The sequence below is a fragment of the Heliangelus exortis genome, chromosome 1 (assembly GCF_036169615.1).
Source record: "Heliangelus exortis chromosome 1, bHelExo1.hap1, whole genome shotgun sequence".
NCBI classification, from domain to species: Eukaryota; Metazoa; Chordata; class Aves; order Apodiformes; family Trochilidae; genus Heliangelus; species Heliangelus exortis.
In genome coordinates, this window is record NC_092422.1 from 104,858,749 (window position 1) to 104,877,208 (window position 18,460).

The 18,460-nt window shown below is 37.0% G+C and overlaps 1 protein-coding gene across 6 annotated transcripts in view; it reads left to right on the forward strand.

Moving 5' to 3' along the window:
* POU2F1 (POU class 2 homeobox 1) overlaps window positions 1-18,460 on the forward strand; it is a 121,057-nt gene that overhangs the window by 90,183 nt on the left and 12,414 nt on the right. For 4 of the 6 annotated variants that reach the window (XM_071756568.1, XM_071756586.1, XM_071756595.1 and 1 more), the window contains 5 exons: window positions 1,357-1,483; window positions 9,704-9,798; window positions 12,120-12,293; window positions 15,961-16,102; window positions 18,108-18,253. In XM_071756568.1, the coding sequence (XP_071612669.1) occupies window positions 1,357-1,483; window positions 9,704-9,798; window positions 12,120-12,293; window positions 15,961-16,102; window positions 18,108-18,253 (684 nt within the window). The remainder of the gene's footprint in view (window positions 1-1,356; window positions 1,484-9,703; window positions 9,799-12,119; window positions 12,294-15,960; window positions 16,103-18,107; window positions 18,254-18,460) is intronic. The other 2 variants (XM_071756570.1, XM_071756599.1) reach the window with 1 other exon arrangement.

Consider the following 18,460-nt stretch of genomic DNA (forward strand, 5'->3'; position numbering starts at 1 on the left):
AGCAGCCAGATTGAGCACTGTTTAGGAGCAAATTGGCATCATTAACATCATCTGACACAGTTGGATCTAGAAGAGGGTATCTGAAAACAGGTACCCTGGCATTTAAGTAATTTAACTGAAATAAGAGTTTTTAAAGTTGTTTTTGCTTGGTTGGTTTGTTTAATAGGAGGTTGTAACTATGGGAAATATTTCAGGCTTTTATCCACCTGCTTGGAAATTATTTTGAAATAGCTTCTTCTTAGAATGAGTGAAAGATTATACACATGTGTATATGTAGTTTTCATAGATTACCCGTTATGTTGGCTGTCTTGATGTGCTTCAGTTTTCAAATTTGAGTTACTCTTGTTGTCCAGTTTGGAGAAGATGAAAAGAGAAAGGATAGCATTTGGAGGCAATATTTTTAAGTAGTTCTCTGTTTTCATTCTCCAGCGAAACTGCAAGTTGGTTCAGTTTCTAAGATACTAACATTTACATTGAGACCAGTCATTTCATTATAGAAGATTAATAGTTTTGCATAGTTTAAATACAAAGAAGTGGGGTTCTACAATAGTGCAGTGTTTTGGGTTATTCCTTCTGAACTTAATTATAGCCATGCCTAATAAACTTACTGTAATTTGTTTCAGAATTAATGAAATATGTTTGTTTACTATTTGAGTTACTTTCCAAATTTTGACCCGAACAAAAAGAGTGCAAACTAGGAATCTGTAATTTTTTTGGGCTTTGTTGGTGATTAGAATGGTAATTGCAGATTGTTGTTACAAACAAAAATAGCTCCCACCTAATATGCTTGATTTGTCAACAATTTTGTGGTAGATTTCGATCCTTAAAAAAACAGGTCTGAGAAATCTGGGTGCTGATACGTATATAGAATATTTGAAAACTTCTGCATTGGGAGGGAGGGAGATGGATTTTTAGAATTTAAATATTTTGAATTTTTTAAAGCAGAACAGTACTGGAAGTATTCTGCTGGGTATCATTTGGTAAACAGTTTTTGTTTGGCTTTATGAAAGATAGTGAAATTCAAATTACTAGCCTGAAGGATATCCATAGCAGAACTGCTATGTTTGAGGTCTGCTTTTACCTCTACAGGTTAGAATGTGGTTGATAGGATATCTAGTTACATTGAGAGTCATGGCTGACTTAAATGTCTAACACACAGCTCTTTTCCTTTTTCTTTTTTTTTTTTTTTTTTTCTTCTTTTTTTACTTCTTTTATTTTTTTGTTTGTTTGTTTGTTTTGGTTTGCTTTGATTTGGTTGTTTTTTGTTTGGTTTTTTTTGTTTGTTTGTTTGTTTCCTTTCTTGTCTCTTTTTTTTTCCTCCCCTTTTTTTTTTTCCCCTTCCCCTGTTTCCTTAAGGATTTGCAGCACTTGCAGCAGCTTCAGCAGCAGAATCTCAACCTGCAACAGTTTGTGTTGGTGCATCCAACAACCAACTTGCAGCCAGCACAGTTCATCATCTCACAAACACCGCAGGGGCAGCAGGGTAAGTGCTCCTTGCAAGAAAAGAAAATCATGCACTGCTTTTTAGAGGAGAAGGTGAAACTGAGGTGTTCATACTCCTTCCTAAGCTTTTGATAGTCTGTAGGAGAAATAACATAATTGAAATTATGAGACTCTTAACACCTTGTCCCTTTTTGGGTATTACACCTCAGCCTTGTCTGAGTTTGTGTAGCTTGCTTGTCAAGGAGGATCAATCCAGAGATCGTATCATGGAAATATTTGGCCTCTTGGGAAATGCTGCAGCATCTGCATTTCTGGGTTAGGCTCTCAAGAGGGAAGCCTACTGGAACAAGAACTTGGTGAAAATAACTCTCCAGAACTTAGATGCAAGATCCTAAGAAGTGGAGACTTGGGAGGGTGTGTGTGCTGTCTGGATTAGGTTAGTGCTAAAAAAGCTACAAAATTGTAAGACTAGAAAAAGATTACAAAATTGAGTCTTACAGGAGACTAGAAAAGTCCTTGGGCCTAAAGAGGGCAGAGTGTATTTTGTCATAAACTGAAATAATAATTGCGCCTTAGGAAAAAAACCCAGAATGCTTGATTTTGTATGACAACCCTTGGAAATAGTATTTTGGCAATAACACTGGGTGTAGCTGACCTGCTAAAGGTAAAGCAAGGCAGTGGTAGTACGCTAGAGCACATAAGTATTCAGGCACTCAAGTGCATGAATACATCGCAGTATTGATTGTACCCCATTTGTTGATGCTCATGTAAAACTGCATTAGCCATAGCCTCTTATGCTGGTATACTCCAATGGGTTTTTTTCTCCCCTTTTTCTTGTACATGAACTCTACTCAGTTGTTCAGGTCTGGTAATCCAAAGATTCTTGCTCAGAAGGCAAATTCTGTTACGCTTGAAGAGTCCTCCCGAGTGTGCCTGTCCCATAAAGCAGCTCTTTGCACCTCATTTTCTTCTGTTCCTTTCAGTTTTTTCATGCATCATTCCTTCTGGTATACTATGACTTGGGTAGAACTGGCTTACCACTATGCCAGAGCTATTTCACAGTCTGAATGTTCTCACATTTGAATAAAGGGTTAGTCAAAATTAACTTTTTTTCTAACAGGACTTGATTAAGAAGCTCTTTTTTACCAGCACTCAGAAAATGGCTGAGTTTATCCGCAGAGCCATCCAGTGATGTACTAGTTTCTTAAAATGGAGCAGAACTTGTAAGTTTAACCTAGTCTTCTGGAAGAAATCAAACTTCACAAAAATTTAGTTCAAGGATTCTTTAATAATAGGCGTTTTTGTTTTTTTTTATATAATAATTCTTTAAAGTAATCTGCAAATACAAAATACATTGTTGAAAAATTCACTAGTATTAATCTCTGCTTACATTTTTCAGCTAACTTCTGTTGGCTTTCTAAAATATCTTTGAAGATTCTTCACAAAAAAAGGAAACTAGCAGAAGCAAATTATATTCATCTCTCAAAATTAATTTCTTGCATTTTAGAAAGGAAGGCACTGTGTTTGTTTAAAATCTTCTGAAGCAGAATAACTAGCAGAAGAGATTTTCATAGTACCTTTCCCAGGGGCCATCTCTGAAAATTATTTTTTCTCTGCAATTTAAGACCTGCATATTGCTGTCATCAGTGGTGCAGTGTGCGTAGAAACACCATGTTTTACTGGTAATGTGCAGCCTGGACAACTGAATGGCTCAAAAATGTAGGAAGATTTATATTTTGTATTCTGACCATAGGCCATTAGTGTGTGACAACCTTCCAAATTGAAATGCTTGAATGGATCTAATTTTCTTCATGAGCACTCAATGATAAAGCAACATGTATGTCATAATACCCCTTATCTCAGTTTTGGGTATGGCTTTTTGCAGTATTTCATGGTTATTGTTGGAAGATCTCAAACAGTGTGTTATTATTTATGAGAAAGACTGAGAAAGTGTATATTTTTACTTTGTTATTTGCTGTTGCAGCTGACTTTCCCATGTTGTTCTTGTCCTATTGCACCATCAGTCTACTTCATAAAATACTAAATATTCTGAAGAAACGAGTAACTACTTGTTTATTACCAGCAGCATTCAGATTTTTTTTTTTTGAGGCCTCGTTGGTACAGCGTGTACCTTTATAAACATATATGCATGCATCGAATAACTAAAAAGAAAGTTTAGATGTATAGATGATAAATTCTGGAAGAAATCTGTTGCTTTACTGACTACACTACCTATTTTGCTCATGCCATGTAGTCATGTAAATAAGAAACATTGTTTCTACTAGAAAATTTTTGAAGGAAATACATGAGGAATATCATCTCTAAGAAAGATTATAGAAAACACAAGCATTTAGTGGAGAAAATCTGCATTTACTTGAAGAGGGGTGCAGAATAAAGCAATCATCAACAATCATTTAGATTCTTGGAAGGGGTTGAATGTTATGGCTTAGATCTAACTTCTGAAAAAAAATTAGAAAATTCAATATCTAAAATATTAATCAACAGTCAGGATGTTATTCTGTTCTTTCTTCCACATACTTTATAGATCACAGCAGCAGAAGTGAAATTTTCCCTATAAATCCACTGCCATATGTCTAATGTAGTAGTCTTCCATCTCCATATGATTCCTGGTTGTTCAGTGTCTCATGTGAAACAAATTTTAAAGTACTTGTTTTTCATGGTTAACATCATAACTGGAGGGATTGTTTCAAGCCTTAGTAGATATGTAGAAGATGGAATTGAAATGGAAATTTGGAACAGTTTCTTATTCAGAGAAAGTCCCAATGTTATTGTTAAAGTCATGGGCAGTTATATAGCACCTTGTGCAGTTTTATACCTCGTGTGTTTGTTCTTATATCTACCAGATCTGTCTCTAGAATAATCAGTTCCACATCTTTTACTGTAATTAGTGCTGCCTCTTAAAAATATTACCCTCATCAGAGGACCGTTTGCCTTTCTTCTTGGAAAATACTGCCAATAAAAATCATATTCATAAAAGTCTAAATGGAGAAGATGAAATGGTACTGCATTTCATTTGAATTAATCTTGCAAACAGAAGTTTTTAACATCTGAGAAAATATTGAATCGTTCTGAAGGAGAGATAACTGGTTTAGAAACAGTAGTTACAAAGAAAGGCTACCAAAAAAAAAAAAAGAGAGGCAAATTTTGAAGACAAGCTACTAATTAGCATTACACATTGAAAACAAGCCTACGTATTGCCAAGTTATTGCTGTTTATTATTACAGACCTTGTTTGTAATTTCATTTTCTTATTGTAAAATAATACCTGGGGCCAAATCCAGTGCTGTTCTCTTCCTGCTTACTGTCCTGCAGACTTTGAGGCTTCACTTGGGTTACCAAAAAAACCCAAACCAATCCATTTTAAAAATGGTTATAATGAGTGCTAGATGTTGGTACCTACCCTAGTGGGCTCTGTACCACAAATCAGAGTGCAGTGCCCTAACCCAGCATGAGGATGGAGGAAGATGCCTGAAGTTGCCTGTATTTCTTCTCAGATGCATCACATTAGTAATGGACAAGTGTTCATCTCCTCTGACATTGTGCACTTGCACTGCCCTTACAGGACTCCACTTGTTGCCTGCTCTGTGAACCAGGTGAAAGTGCTTTTATCTCCTCAATATGCAGATGAAGAGACACAGGTTTTCATTGTCAAGAAACTTTTAATGACAGCATATTTGCTGGCATAGCAAGTTGGATAAAATGTAGCTGACTCAAACTCATTCCCCAAATGAGAGGGGAGAGCTTGAAGCAGAAAGAGAGGAAGAACTTGAAAGAAGTTATTTAAATGGTGACTTTTCTTCTGTACTGCAAAAATACTCGTTACCAAGATAGTAGTTAAGTGCTCAGTATTTACTGCCCTCTTTGAAATAAAGTCTTTGCTTCTAACCATCTGAATAGTATCAATGACTAAAAATATTGACTTTCATTGAAGTTGTATGGCAGCATCTTTGCATGGATCACTGAACTGGTACTCTTCAAAACCACAGTTCACCGACTTTAGCCCATTTGCATCATGTTCTTGAACTGATCTTAAAGGGTACCCTGGTACTGCAAAAGGTGCAGCAGTTTTAATATCCCAGTGGAACAAATCTGTAGGAATGCATAGGTTAGTACTTCCTTTCCTGCTTTTGATCACAATATAATGTCAACTGCAAGTCCCTGTTTCGGAGTATCTGGATTTGAGAAAATGAGGTACATCAAAGTGCTGAGAAGTTCATTTGCACCAATCGTGATTTAAAAAGTTGATCAAAATGCACTGTATATAATACATGGTACAACATCCTTTCCTCTTTCACTTTCAGTTGTTTCTAGTTAATCAAATTATGACATTTTAATGGCTTTGTCTTGCAAGCTAACTTCCAGGATATGTCTGTGAGAAGTTGAACAGTTTTGGCAGAGAAAAAGCAGTCAAGTTCTTCTTAGATGAAAACAATTCACTCTTTTGGGAGATCAGTTAGGGATGAATTATGTATTATGCTTCTGGGCAACTTTTTAAACATTATGCCGAAAAAATCTGCACTTGAATGTATGTTTTATCTTTTGTTCAATTTTTAAGATACAGCTGAACCCCGGAACAGTCCATGGGGACAATTGGCTGGCAGGAAGAGTGTTTTGGCTTGGGCCATTATTCACTCTACTCATAGAGATTACAGGAAAAGTCCTCGATGATGGTAGATGCATTTGCTTTAACTATTAAAACCCAAAACCAAACCAGAAACCCTCTGAAGCATCATACTTTTGCATAAATCCTTACCTACCTTCATGCAATCATTTTTCTACATCTTCAAATAAATGATTCATATGCCATGTTTACTGCAGTAACACCACAGGGCTTCTAGAACCCAAAGCACTGGGTTAGAAATACTACCTCTGTAAAGTTATGTGTACAGGTATAATAATAGCTTTTGTAGATGCAAAAAATCATGTGGGTTGGCCAAGTTATTGTTGTGAGGCCATGCAGCATTGCACAAAGCAGATCTCATTACAGCAGAGTGCTCGGTGCCGTGGCCAGTTGAGTTTTGATTATCTCCAAAGATGGTGATTCTGCAAGAACTTCAAGCACCTGCCCCAATAATCTTACCACTCTAGTTGTTAAAAAACAAACCAAAACCAACCAAAACCCAATCCAATAAAAAATAATTTAAAAAAAATTCTATGTATGAAGGTGGGCTTTTCCGAGTCTGTTGCTTCTTATTACTGTGCACCCTGTGCATCCTTTTCTGTCTTTGAAGACAGTAATAAGGTCCCATCTTAGTCGTCTTAGAAGTCATCTCTTCCCTTGTGTTAATATTGTGAGCCTTGAAATTAGAAAATCCAGGATATCATTGTGTCTTGTATGGGTAATTACAAAGCTGATTGGTCACCAGATATGGCCTCAAAAGTGCCAAATAAAGGGGAAGAATCATGACCCTTGACCTGCTGGCTGCATTGTTGCAAATACAGCCCAGGATGTGGTTGGCTCTCTTCATTGTATGGACATATTCAACTTACTGTCCTTCATGACCCCAGGGTTTTTTAACTCTGAAGCAGCTTTGTAGCCAGCCAGTGCCTACCCTGTACTGACACACACGGTTATTCCAACCCCATGCAGCATATTGCACCTTTCTACACTGATCTTTGAGGCTCCATTTTTTCCAGCCTGTCTAGACTTTGATCTTTTGACCACTCTCCCCATATCTGGTATTGCCCACAAACTTGCACCTAGTTTTGGACAGACTCTGTATGTAAGAGGCTGTGCTATGTGCCCTGTTAGTTAAGTCACTACAGTTATCTTGGGCCAAAGTGTGGGCCAGTAGTTAATCCTCAGAAAAATAACAAGGGTGAAGCTTATGCTAGTACAAGTCATATTAGAAAAAGCAAAACCACAGCTGCCTACCGATGGATGCCAAAGGAGTCCAAAGCATGTGCACAGCAACTGTCTGAAAAGCCTGCAGTCAGTGGAAGAGTTGCTGCTTATGACCCCATCCCCTGGTTATTACTTCAGTCAGCTGTAGACTGAACTGACTGTGTTCTTTCTCCAGTTTCTTCCTGAGACTATTTGTACTGGTATTTATTAAATAGGATTAAATGATGTAAGAAATTAATAGACGAGATGTCCAGAGTATTTTATGTCGCCCTTTAGTGATAATTATTTCAGAACATATGAGTGAGAATAAAACAAGGAAGAGTGTTGTCATCTCATGCTCTTCAGCAGAAGTGTTATTGCCAGGAAGACATCCCCTGGGATTTCTTTGAAGACAAAACATCACAAAAGGACAGTCCTAATTACTCTGATTACAGTCATCAGATGAGTCAGGAACTTGTGATCGATGGTGTTACCAATGGACTAAAGGTCAATCGTCATCACTGTCAGCTGCCTATTTTTTGTTTCTTTGTTGGTCAGCCACTCTGTAGGGTCAGTGTGATGACTTACACTGTTCTATTTCAAGTTGTCAGTTAAAATTCACTGTCGCTAAATGAAGGTCAAAACCTCTTCAGTTAGAGGTGAATGTTCACTAATTAATACTTAGATTTGAGTAGCTGAAATAATCTTTCAAGTGAACAAATATTTGCATTGTAAAAAGCAGTGTGTCTTAGAAGTTCCTTAAGCTGATCCATTCCCTTGCTGTGGATTTTCAAAAACACAGCTGGAACACATTGATTATGTGGTGCAAAGCAAATTTACATAGTTGTCTATGCTGTGCTATTATGTTGCATAAGCAGCTGGCTTTGTTCTGTAGATCTTGAGCATTTTGGTAGCAGCACATTCTATTTAAAATACATATTCAATACTTGGTTTAAAAAAAAACCCACAAACCACCAAACAAAAAAACCCCCCATGAAACTGTAATATCTCTGTCAGAAGATAACTCTTCTGTAGTTGCATACCCCTCACTGAGGATAGATTTTTCTCATTTCTACCCTGTGGTAGTCCCTGTTTTCATGTCCCCTGTGACCTTAACATAAAGCATCCATAAAACTACTCAATATTTGTGAATTTTTAAGTTCCTGTGTCCCCTGTCTGCTAAGAGGTAGCTACTCGTGAGTGGTGTACCCTGATTGAGTGGCCTTACCAAACTGAAATTATAGAATTTAAGTGGTGCTTATTTGGTGTTCTCTCCTCTGGGTGGCCTTAGTACCTATCGGTGGTCATGATAGCATTCCCTCCTTGTTTTAGGAATTCTCTATGTTAAAAATGTCTATGAAGAGTAAGCTTAGTTAGTCAGGGTTTTAAATTATTGCAGTCATAGCCAGGAGTTACCTGAAGAATAGTGTAGTATTTTTCACAATAAAATTGAACAAGGTGACTAAGTGTAGGTATATTTTTTACCAAGATTCTTACCTCTTAAATATATGTAAATTTTAGTATTAGAAAAAGAAAAAAAAAAAAATCAGATATCTTCTAGTTAAATAGATGCAAGAATATATCCCAGTTTCCTGAGAGATTTGATGAAGCTGGAAGATAATTTATTTTTAGAATGACAGCATATTGTACATATTGCTTGCATCAGTCCCAACTGTTCTTTCATTATAAAAGAGTTTTGGTTTGAAAAGACCTTTAAGATCATCAAGTACAACTGTAATGTTGTTGCCTTTTCATAATAGCAGGGGTTTTAATATATTAATATTTATTCGATTAGTACAATTTAAAAAATATTCAGTATCTTACCTAAACAATAAGCTTTGATTACTTTTCAAAAAAATTTCTCCTTTATTTCAGCCAGAAGGAGATTATCTGGGCTTGTTTTGTCTGATGGTGTGCTCTGTCTAAGTTTGCCAGAGGAAATTGCCTTCTTGGTAGGCAGCTGACGTGGAATGATATGGAGAGGAAGAAGGGTTATAAAGGAGCCAAATTTTTGGTTTTAATTATTATTCAGTTACAAGGATTAATGTTCAGTTGTTTATTTTTGCATGGCTCCTTAATTCTTGGTCAGCTTTTGGGTACACAAAGAGGTTTACCCAAAATTTGCAAGCAAAAATTATTCCTGAACACAGGACTGGGAAAACTTAGATCATAACAAACTCTTTCTGCAAAGAACAGTACAGACTTTTCCCTTTCTGTTGCCACATACACTTCAGGAAAATGCAAGGGTTTTTTGGACTGAAATGTCCAAAGTCTGAAGATACCTATGCTGAGATGAAATGAAGGCTCACATCTCAATATTTTGTAACTTTTGTTATTTAACAAGAGCCTTGTTTCCCGCCATTTCATGTTCTTCTCTTTAAAATGACAAACCAAACCTGCCCTTTTCTCTCTCTAGGTCTCCTGCAAGCGCAGAATCTCTTAACGCAACTACCTCAGCAAAGCCAAGCCAACCTCCTGCAGTCTCAGCCAAGCATCACCCTTGCCTCGCAGGTCAGGCTGATTTCTACAGTTCCTGACTTTTGGGGGGGAATTTGAACAATCGCAAGTGAATGGACCTTTTTTATTAGGTGCTAGAGTAGATACTGTAGCTATAATAGTGAGTTTGTCTTCCTAGGTAGATACAGTTTAGACCTGATGTATCAGGAACTTCGGTTTTGTAGTTTTCACCCTAATGTGCCTCTTTTCATGCATGTATATATTCTAAATTTTTATTTTTAGCTGAAGATTTCCAGGGCTGATATTTTGAGGTAATGGCACTAGAGCATCATTGGATTTCTTGTAAGGCAGTCTTGGACAGTAAATCTGTCAAATTCAGAGGAGAAGGTATGGGCTACCTAAAAACCTCAAAGAAGGGTTTACTGACAAGTATCTTTTTTTCTAAGGATTTCAGTGGTCATCTGTCTTTATTACAGCCTAGTTGTTTTGCTGTTATTGCTAAGTCATTGGCAATCTTCTTACCTTCTATGAAAGTGAAGAGACTGTTAGAAATGCATTAAAATATTGTGTTAGATATATGTTAAAATATTAAAGCCCTATGATTAAGTTTAAGACTGTAAGAAATGCAATTTTAAAGTTGCACATGCCTGCAAATTTAATTCTGCTTTGCTTTGGGTTGTACAGTACAGTTTAGTTACATGACAGCATGTTTTTTCTCTGATACCATGTAATGCCATACAGTATCTTCCTGCCAACTTGGTTGCATAAAAGAATTTTTTTAGTCTGTAATAACATGCCCAAGTCTATTAGAGACTCAGAAAACTACATTTTCTATTAAACCACCTATAGTATTTTTCAAGCACCATGTGGAAAATGGAATTTGTCTCACTTCTGTAGTTTATACCTCAGTTAGCAGCATGACTCCCTACTAAAGATTATACTTGAATTGAAAAAAATGTATCAAAACTACAATGAGAAAATAAGTTATATAATGGGTGTGAAGTAAGTAAAGACGTATTGCAGTAATTACCCACTATGTTTAATGTAAATCAAAAAATATTAAAAGCCTTTATAGTGTGACACATATTTCTACAATCCTAGAAAGATCATATGTGATCACATTATTTCTCAAGTAATGGAATTACAGATCCTGACCTCCCTCTGCCATCTGCTGTGCACTGAAAAACCTCACTAACCCAGGAGAAAAACAACATAAGGGACCTACATAAAGACCTAGCTGTATGTAGGCCATTTCTTTTAGAACAGCCATTTCTGGACCTTTGCATAGACTTTGCATAGAACTGCAGCATTGTGTAGGCTTGAGGCTGTTCTTATTTGCCCTGAAGGAGCCTGTAGTTTCAGAACTGGGCATAGGACATAAAAGCATGAAGTCATCTTTAGTTAAGATCCTCAGATGAACTGAATAGAATTTAACTAAATGATTTATCTATGCATCGTTGGCCACCTATGGCATGTGAGAAGGTAGGTTTATGCACTAAAAACGTATTTCCAATGTTCCTGTTGTACATGGAGCCTGAACTGTACAATTCCAGATCTCAATGTATTTTGTTCACCTGTGAATATTTTCCATGGTGCTCAAGTTTTTTCAGATTCTTACTACTGTTGCATAGCAAAATGCTCTAGTATGCCAGTGTTCAGGAACAGTGAACATTGTGTAGACTGCCTGGAAAACTAGCCATTTATAGAGAAGAGAAACGTGACCTAAATGGAATTGTTTTCTGAAGGTTGCCTTTTTCAATTTCTTGTATCACCAGTACATTCATTCTTACTGTTGCAAGTATCAACATAGGGGTTAGAAGGGGATCTATTTTTTCTTACTGGAACAGCTGAGTCAATCAAAAGCAATGGCATTAGAGGAAACTTGCCGTATTTGTGGCTTCTGTATGTGCTCACTGTTCCAAGATAAAGTAGGAGACTTGAATCTTTTGGGCTGATGACAATCTGCCACCCCACACAACCAGTAAATTTAATTTTAAAATGATTAATGGGGATGAATGCCAAGCTGTCTGGTCTGTAAATGACAGAACTGTATCAAGTAAGAATGTTCAGCCTTTCTTTGAGCAGCTTCTGTAGCAAGCAAAAGTTGTTGGTTATCTGCTGCATTCAACATCTCTTTTCTTTAATTGGTTCTGACAGAGATTTTAAAAGGCTGTCATACTAATACAGTTTTCTGGATTGTGATTGCTCATTCTTGAGAAGAATGTAAATAAATTGGAGGAACTTTCAGGTTTCCGGTAACGTCAGGTTCATTGATCTTTCTCACTGAAACCTCACATGCCTTTTCTGAATTTAATTTTTGCTGATTGTTCTTTTAAGTCTGATTTTCATCTTGTCCATGCTCTCTATCTTAATAGCCAGCAACCCCAACACGCACAATAGCAGCGACCCCCATTCAGCCACTTCCACAGAGCCAGTCAACACCAAAGCGAATCGACACTCCCAGCTTGGAGGAGCCCAGTGACCTTGAGGAGCTTGAGCAGTTTGCCAAGACTTTCAAACAAAGACGGATCAAACTTGGATTCACTCAGGTGAGACTGCGTACCTTAGTGCCTGACAGTGTGGAATCTGAGGTCTCATCTTTCAAGTCTGGAGGGAGACTACGATTCCACCTTTTCCTGGGAGAACCTTCTTAAATAGGGTTATGCTCTGGCCTTTGTGTAGGGGATTTCTAAGAAATGAGAGGAAAAGTTGTACATCTATCTTACTTCCCTGTTGGTTTTAAAGCCTAGCCATTTTCCCAGCAGGTACATGCATTTACCAGCTCCAGATGTCATTGCGTGTGCACTATTCATTCTGTAGGATGTAAAATGAATGGAACAAAGTACTTTAAAGCTGCCTTCAGAAGTACAAAGTTCTAAAAACCATACAGCACAATTAACTGCTCTCTGTGTTTAAAAAGTATGTCACAACTGTGGAGTTGCTTTAGATGTCAAAGGGTTTTTAGCTTTCAAGCATATTTTTCTATTAAACATCAATGATTTCTGTATTTAATACTTTTGCTAAGGTTTCTAAACAAAACCTGAAAGACCTGTCACTTTGAAGTTTTCTCCTTACAGAGGCGAACTGGACTTGTGGTTTGTTTTGGTTTGCTTAAGCTCAGAAATATCCATAGCACAGAAGAAAAGTAATGCTGAACATAGTGAAAATGGTTAAATGAGGAGCACAATTAGAAGTGCAACGTGCATTTAAATGTTCCATTATTCTGTTAAAGGGAAATTAATCTTTATTTCCCTGTAAAAGTAAAATATCTGTCCAGGTAAATAAATAATTTTGTCAGGAATCTGTGGTAAGCATAAGATATTTTTTTTTTTTTTTTTTTTTTTTTTTTCTAGAAGAAATTGCATGCAAAAACCAAAGTAGGTATTTAGAAGTTTGAACTCAGAGCAGTCAATCTAGCATATGTGATTTGCTCCCCTCCCTGGAATAAGTAAATCTATTCTTGCTGAAATTATGTGCTGAAGTCAGACTTATTTTTCTGGCAAGATCCTAAATGTTTGAAAAATCAGGGTTCATAATGAAAGTTCCTGGCAGCATCCTAATAATAACTCAAGAACAGAATGTTCTTAGTAAAATGAAGTGCACTTTGCTGGCATGTGTGCCTCTTTCCCTCCCTTCTTTCCACTAGAGGGAGGCACAGAAATGCAAGTGATGGACACACAAAAGCTAGAATAGAGCAGAACAGAATAGAGTAAAATACAATAGCTTCCCTATAGCCTGACTAAGGAGGTTCATTTAGATCTTTAGTTATTATGTTTAAGCTGCCTTGCTGTGAGATGATTATAAAGGCTCAACTAGACTTTTCAAGTTATGGGTTAACCCTTCCTTATTAACCCTGTTGTGAATTTTCGTGATGAGGAAATGAACACAACTGCTTATATTCAGTATTTACTTTTGAGCTTAAAAAAAGGGAATCTTGAGAAAGTGATAAAATTAAAACAAAATAAAATTATAGAAAAATTAAAAAGATAAAATTATATTTGATCACTCCTATCCTGTTCTGAGTATGTATGTATATAACTAGGTAGTTCTAATAATTTCTGCCTAATTGCATATTTGAGTGATAATTAAGAGAATCCTATTACTTTGGTGTCATATAGTTGGATAAGTAGACTGCCTTTCAGAGGATAAAAGAAATTTATTTCCAGTGGTGCTGTAAGCTTTTTTGTGCTTGGGGCACCCCTGCCTTTGAAAATAATTGTAAGATTCAGTTTTCATTGCAAACTAATAACTTGCTACGTTCTGTATTGTGAGCAATATAAACATTTTTGAACTTCACCAGTTGTCTCTTCCCCCCCCTGAAAACTCAGCATTACATTTAAAATTCTTTTGTTTAATTGTTCTCCTTTAAAGTATTTCCATGTTTGACATACAGAGACAGTGAGCATCCTGCATCTTAGCGTTTTGGCAGATGTGACTAATTGGTCAGTACACATTCAAATCATGTAAGTGAAAGTTTAGACAGTGTAAATATTGCAGGTATTGCCTCTGCTGGTTTTTCTGAGCTTCTTAACACACCAGTACACCCAAATATGATGTTCCTTATACTTGGTTTCAGTTAGTACTGGAGCTTCACTTGACCTACAGAGTAGATCAGATGTGTCTGTCTGTTCCACCCATCCTTTCAGTGGCCCACTCCAATATATAAAATTTACATCCCAATATGTAAATTCCTTTGCCTACAACTGAAATGCTGCTACCTTTTGGCATTGAAAACTGTTGACAAAGAAGTGGTTAACTTCATATTAAATCACATGACAAATGTTAGTAAGAGCAACATAAATGCCAGAATTAAATTTAGTTGGAGGACTAGAACAAATTTCATAACTCTTTCCTGCCGAGACATAAATCAACCTCTAAAATGGTTTACATAGCTAGGTTTTCTTCTTTGTAAACCCCGTAGAGCATTCATGTAACTTCCCTCAGAATGATTTCTGAGTTATAAAATGCACAGAATCCCAGCATATGGATAGAGGTATAAATGTAAGTTTCCATCTTTCATCTGATTGACAAGCGTACAAACCAATTGTTCTGGTCCTCTTCTAGGAAGAAAATGGTTTTCTTTACAAAACTTGCATGATTTACTAAGCTTACCAGAGATTGTTTGCTTCCTTTCTTGGATGTGGCCACTCTGCATGCTATTAGTACACTTGAATCAAGCTGAGGTTGTGGATCCTAACCTGAAAGGATAGAATGCAAGATTTACACAAAATCCTACTAATCCACTTGCAGTTAAATTCCACTAACTGTGTTCAAGCTTTTCCATCTATTCTTTTAGACTTTCCATACTTCTTGGTATTTAAGAAAAAAAAAAAAAGGTTAAACTACTTTAGCCCAAATAGCATAATTAATAAATTATTACAATTTTTCAATGAGTTGAACCTTCCACCTTTAAAACAAAACAAGAAAATATTTTAGTTTTTTGATAGCTGCAATCAAGAAGGGATATTATTAGTGTCAGTGTTACTTTCCAAGTATGATATGTGGGTATATATTAGGATAAGCAAAATGTCTGATACCTAGCTAAAACTGAGTTTTGAAAAGCAATAACGGATGTAAAGACAGCTGTAAATCTCTTGGATAGCTTTTTAGCAAATGGGTAATGGTAGTGAAGACTTCAGTTAATCACTTTTTGAAATGATTCAACTTCTTGTCTGTGTTGAAATGTGTGTCTGAGGGAAGAAACTGGGTTCAAACTTCAGAAGATACTAAAAGTTCAGATAAGAATATTTTTGTATCTATTTAAATGGGATATATGCTTGCAGACATCTTTTCAAGAGTGTCTCCTACTAATTTGAGAACATGAATTCATTGCATTTCTGCTTATTTTGCACTTTTCTTCATTGGTGTGAAATATATAGATACTTAAATCTGCTCCTAAAGATATCTTGATCTTTGCATATTTTAAACAACTAAGAAAAAATTATTACATTCAGTGGGATGTTTTGCTCAGTGATAATGCTAAGAAGACAAAGCATCAAGAATTTCCTGGAAAGCTACATGATTGAGCTGACAGAGGTTTGGTATTTCTTTATGATTATTTGCTTTAGCCTGAATATTGGTAGCACTGAGCAAGTTTCTGTGAAACCAAAATCCCACACAGCAGTGGAGTCACTAAAGAGAACACAAGAATGTGACAGGATTCCTTGCTTTGGAAGTGCCTGTGTTAGTGAATCCCTTTTTTCTTTCTTTGTCCAGGGTGATGTTGGGCTCGCTATGGGCAAACTCTATGGAAATGACTTCAGCCAAACTACCATCTCTCGCTTTGAAGCCTTGAACCTCAGCTTTAAGAACATGTGCAAGTTAAAGCCACTTCTGGAAAAGTGGCTCAATGATGCAGGTGAATGAGTCTGTGTATTTCTTCACCAGACTAGCAAAATCTATAGGATTCTGAAAAGCCCTGAAAAACTGCTTCGTTTGCACCTTTATGGTTTTATGAAGCCACCAATTCTCATAGCTCGCCATGGGACAAATAAGGGTGTAGGAATAAGAGTCCATACTTTCCTTTTCATATGCCCATACTCATCCAAAATCATTCCAGTATTGAACTTTCAGAATTGTGTTCTGCAACCAGCTGAATAATTGCATGGAATGAGGTATAATGTGCCATGGTTTCCCTCCTTCATGTATGTTAATGCAAATAACTTCTAATCCTCTTCTAGCTTTTTTTTTTTCAAATGTGTAATAGAGAAAGGTTTGCATGGTTTGTTGTTTCAGTAGGCAGAGCTTCTTGCCTTCATCTCATCCCACACCCCTATGTGCTTTCTTTTCATGGCTCTCCCGGGGCCCATATAAACACTCTCTTTCTCTCTGCAGAAAGAGTTTTTTGTGGCTTAGGTTTTACCTTTACTCTTACAGATTTTTTTTTTCCTGTGATATAAGTTATTCATGATACTAATGTTGTTAGTGTTGTTTGTTTTTTTTTTTCCCCACCAGCCATAGGAGTTTGGATAGTGGCACTAGGTGTTAGGATAGAAAGAGTTTAAGACTGCTGTCAGCCATTTTTTTCTTCCAAGTATTCAATTAAACCTAGTATAAAACTGATGGATCTGCTAAACAGATGGCATGGTGTGTGTGCCTTCCTATTTTTGACAAAATGAAGATAGCTTTATGCTGGCACTTAGAGTTTTCTCTGAAATTTTGAAAGTAATTATATGCAGTGTTGAAAATTTCTCCTGCATTGAAAGAAGGAAGTGTCTTTCTGTTGTGCTGACAGGGCTTGTCATTAAGTTGTCTAGATCTGAGGGAAAACATAAAAGCCTTCACGGTGGTCCACAGGCCAGTGGTCCCAAAACCTTGCAATGCTGAGTAAGTATGGTGCTGCAAGGAATATCATAGTTTTCCTGCTTTTCCTCAATTCCTTTTTCTGCTAGCCTGAAGAAATTCTTGGATCTGTAAAGTTAAGGGCTATAAACAGTGTCAGGATCCTTTGCAGTCTGGAAGGTGGGAACCATTGTCTTTGATTCAGTTTAATGAAGATCTTTGGAAGAAAGATACAGATTACTTTAAAGACTACTTTTTTAGGCAAAAAGCAGACAGAAGCATAGTTATGGTTCCTTCCACTACAATACATTGTAGTACTAGAGAACTTAGTGTTACAGAACTCATCTTGTCCTGTGGGGTTTGCAGGATGGAGAGGGTTTTTTTGCACACTTATGGCTACCTGAAAAAAAAAAAATCTTGAAAATAATGAACTGAATGTACTTGCACATTTGAGCCTACCAGAATTTTCTTAAGCATTGTGAAATTTGACTGCTACTTACCACCCACAAACCCCAGTGCAGTGAGGGAACTTCAGCCATAATTAATCAATCTGTTTAAATTCCCTGCTGGAACCTGTCCATGGGTTATTTTGCACTTTCTGCTACAAAGTAGAGTCAAGTCTTGGCTCTTCTGGGGAGCCAGAAAGACTGGGTTAGGGGTTGACAGCTAGAGACCTAGAGAAGGTAAGGATGGGAAGCTGCCAGGTTTGTAGGCTGTTCAGTAGAACTGCTTGGCACTGAGTATCTGCTAAAGTCTGCACACTGAACCTGGCTATGAACTTCCTCTAGTGTATTGCAGAGTGGGTAAAAGAAATTTCAGGCTGCTAAGATATTTGTGTAATTGCTTGTGACTTACAGCAGTGCCTAATGTCTATCAGTTGCTGCTTTTTTCCTGTAAGCTGTGACTTGCAGTGAATGAATATGGGGTGGAATGAGATAAGGTGGCCTTGGCAGTGCTGGGCTGACAGTAGACTTGATAGAGAGTGGGTTTAAATATACTTTGCACAGGTGAGAAACACTTGCAGTAGACTGCACTACATTCAAATAAAATGTTCTGATTTGTCTTACCTTTTTTTCATCCAGAAAACCTCTCTTCTGATTCAACTCTCTCCAGCCCAAGTGCCCTGAATTCCCCAGGGCAGGGGATTGAAGGCTTGAACCGTAGGAGGAAGAAACGCACCAGCATAGAGACCAACATACGTGTGGCCTTAGAGAAGAGTTTCCTGGAGGTCTGTGATCTTGTTGCTCTGCTCAGCCTACAAGAAAATGAAAAAACTTTGCTCAGCAGTCATATATGTCAGTGAGCCCCATTACTGTGCTATTTAGGAAGGTGCTTGTACTAAACCAGGTGAACACAAAGACTGTGCCAAGAAGTGTGCATCAACGTCTACTTCACCTGAAAAAAAAAAAAAAAAAAAAAAAAAGGAACACAACCC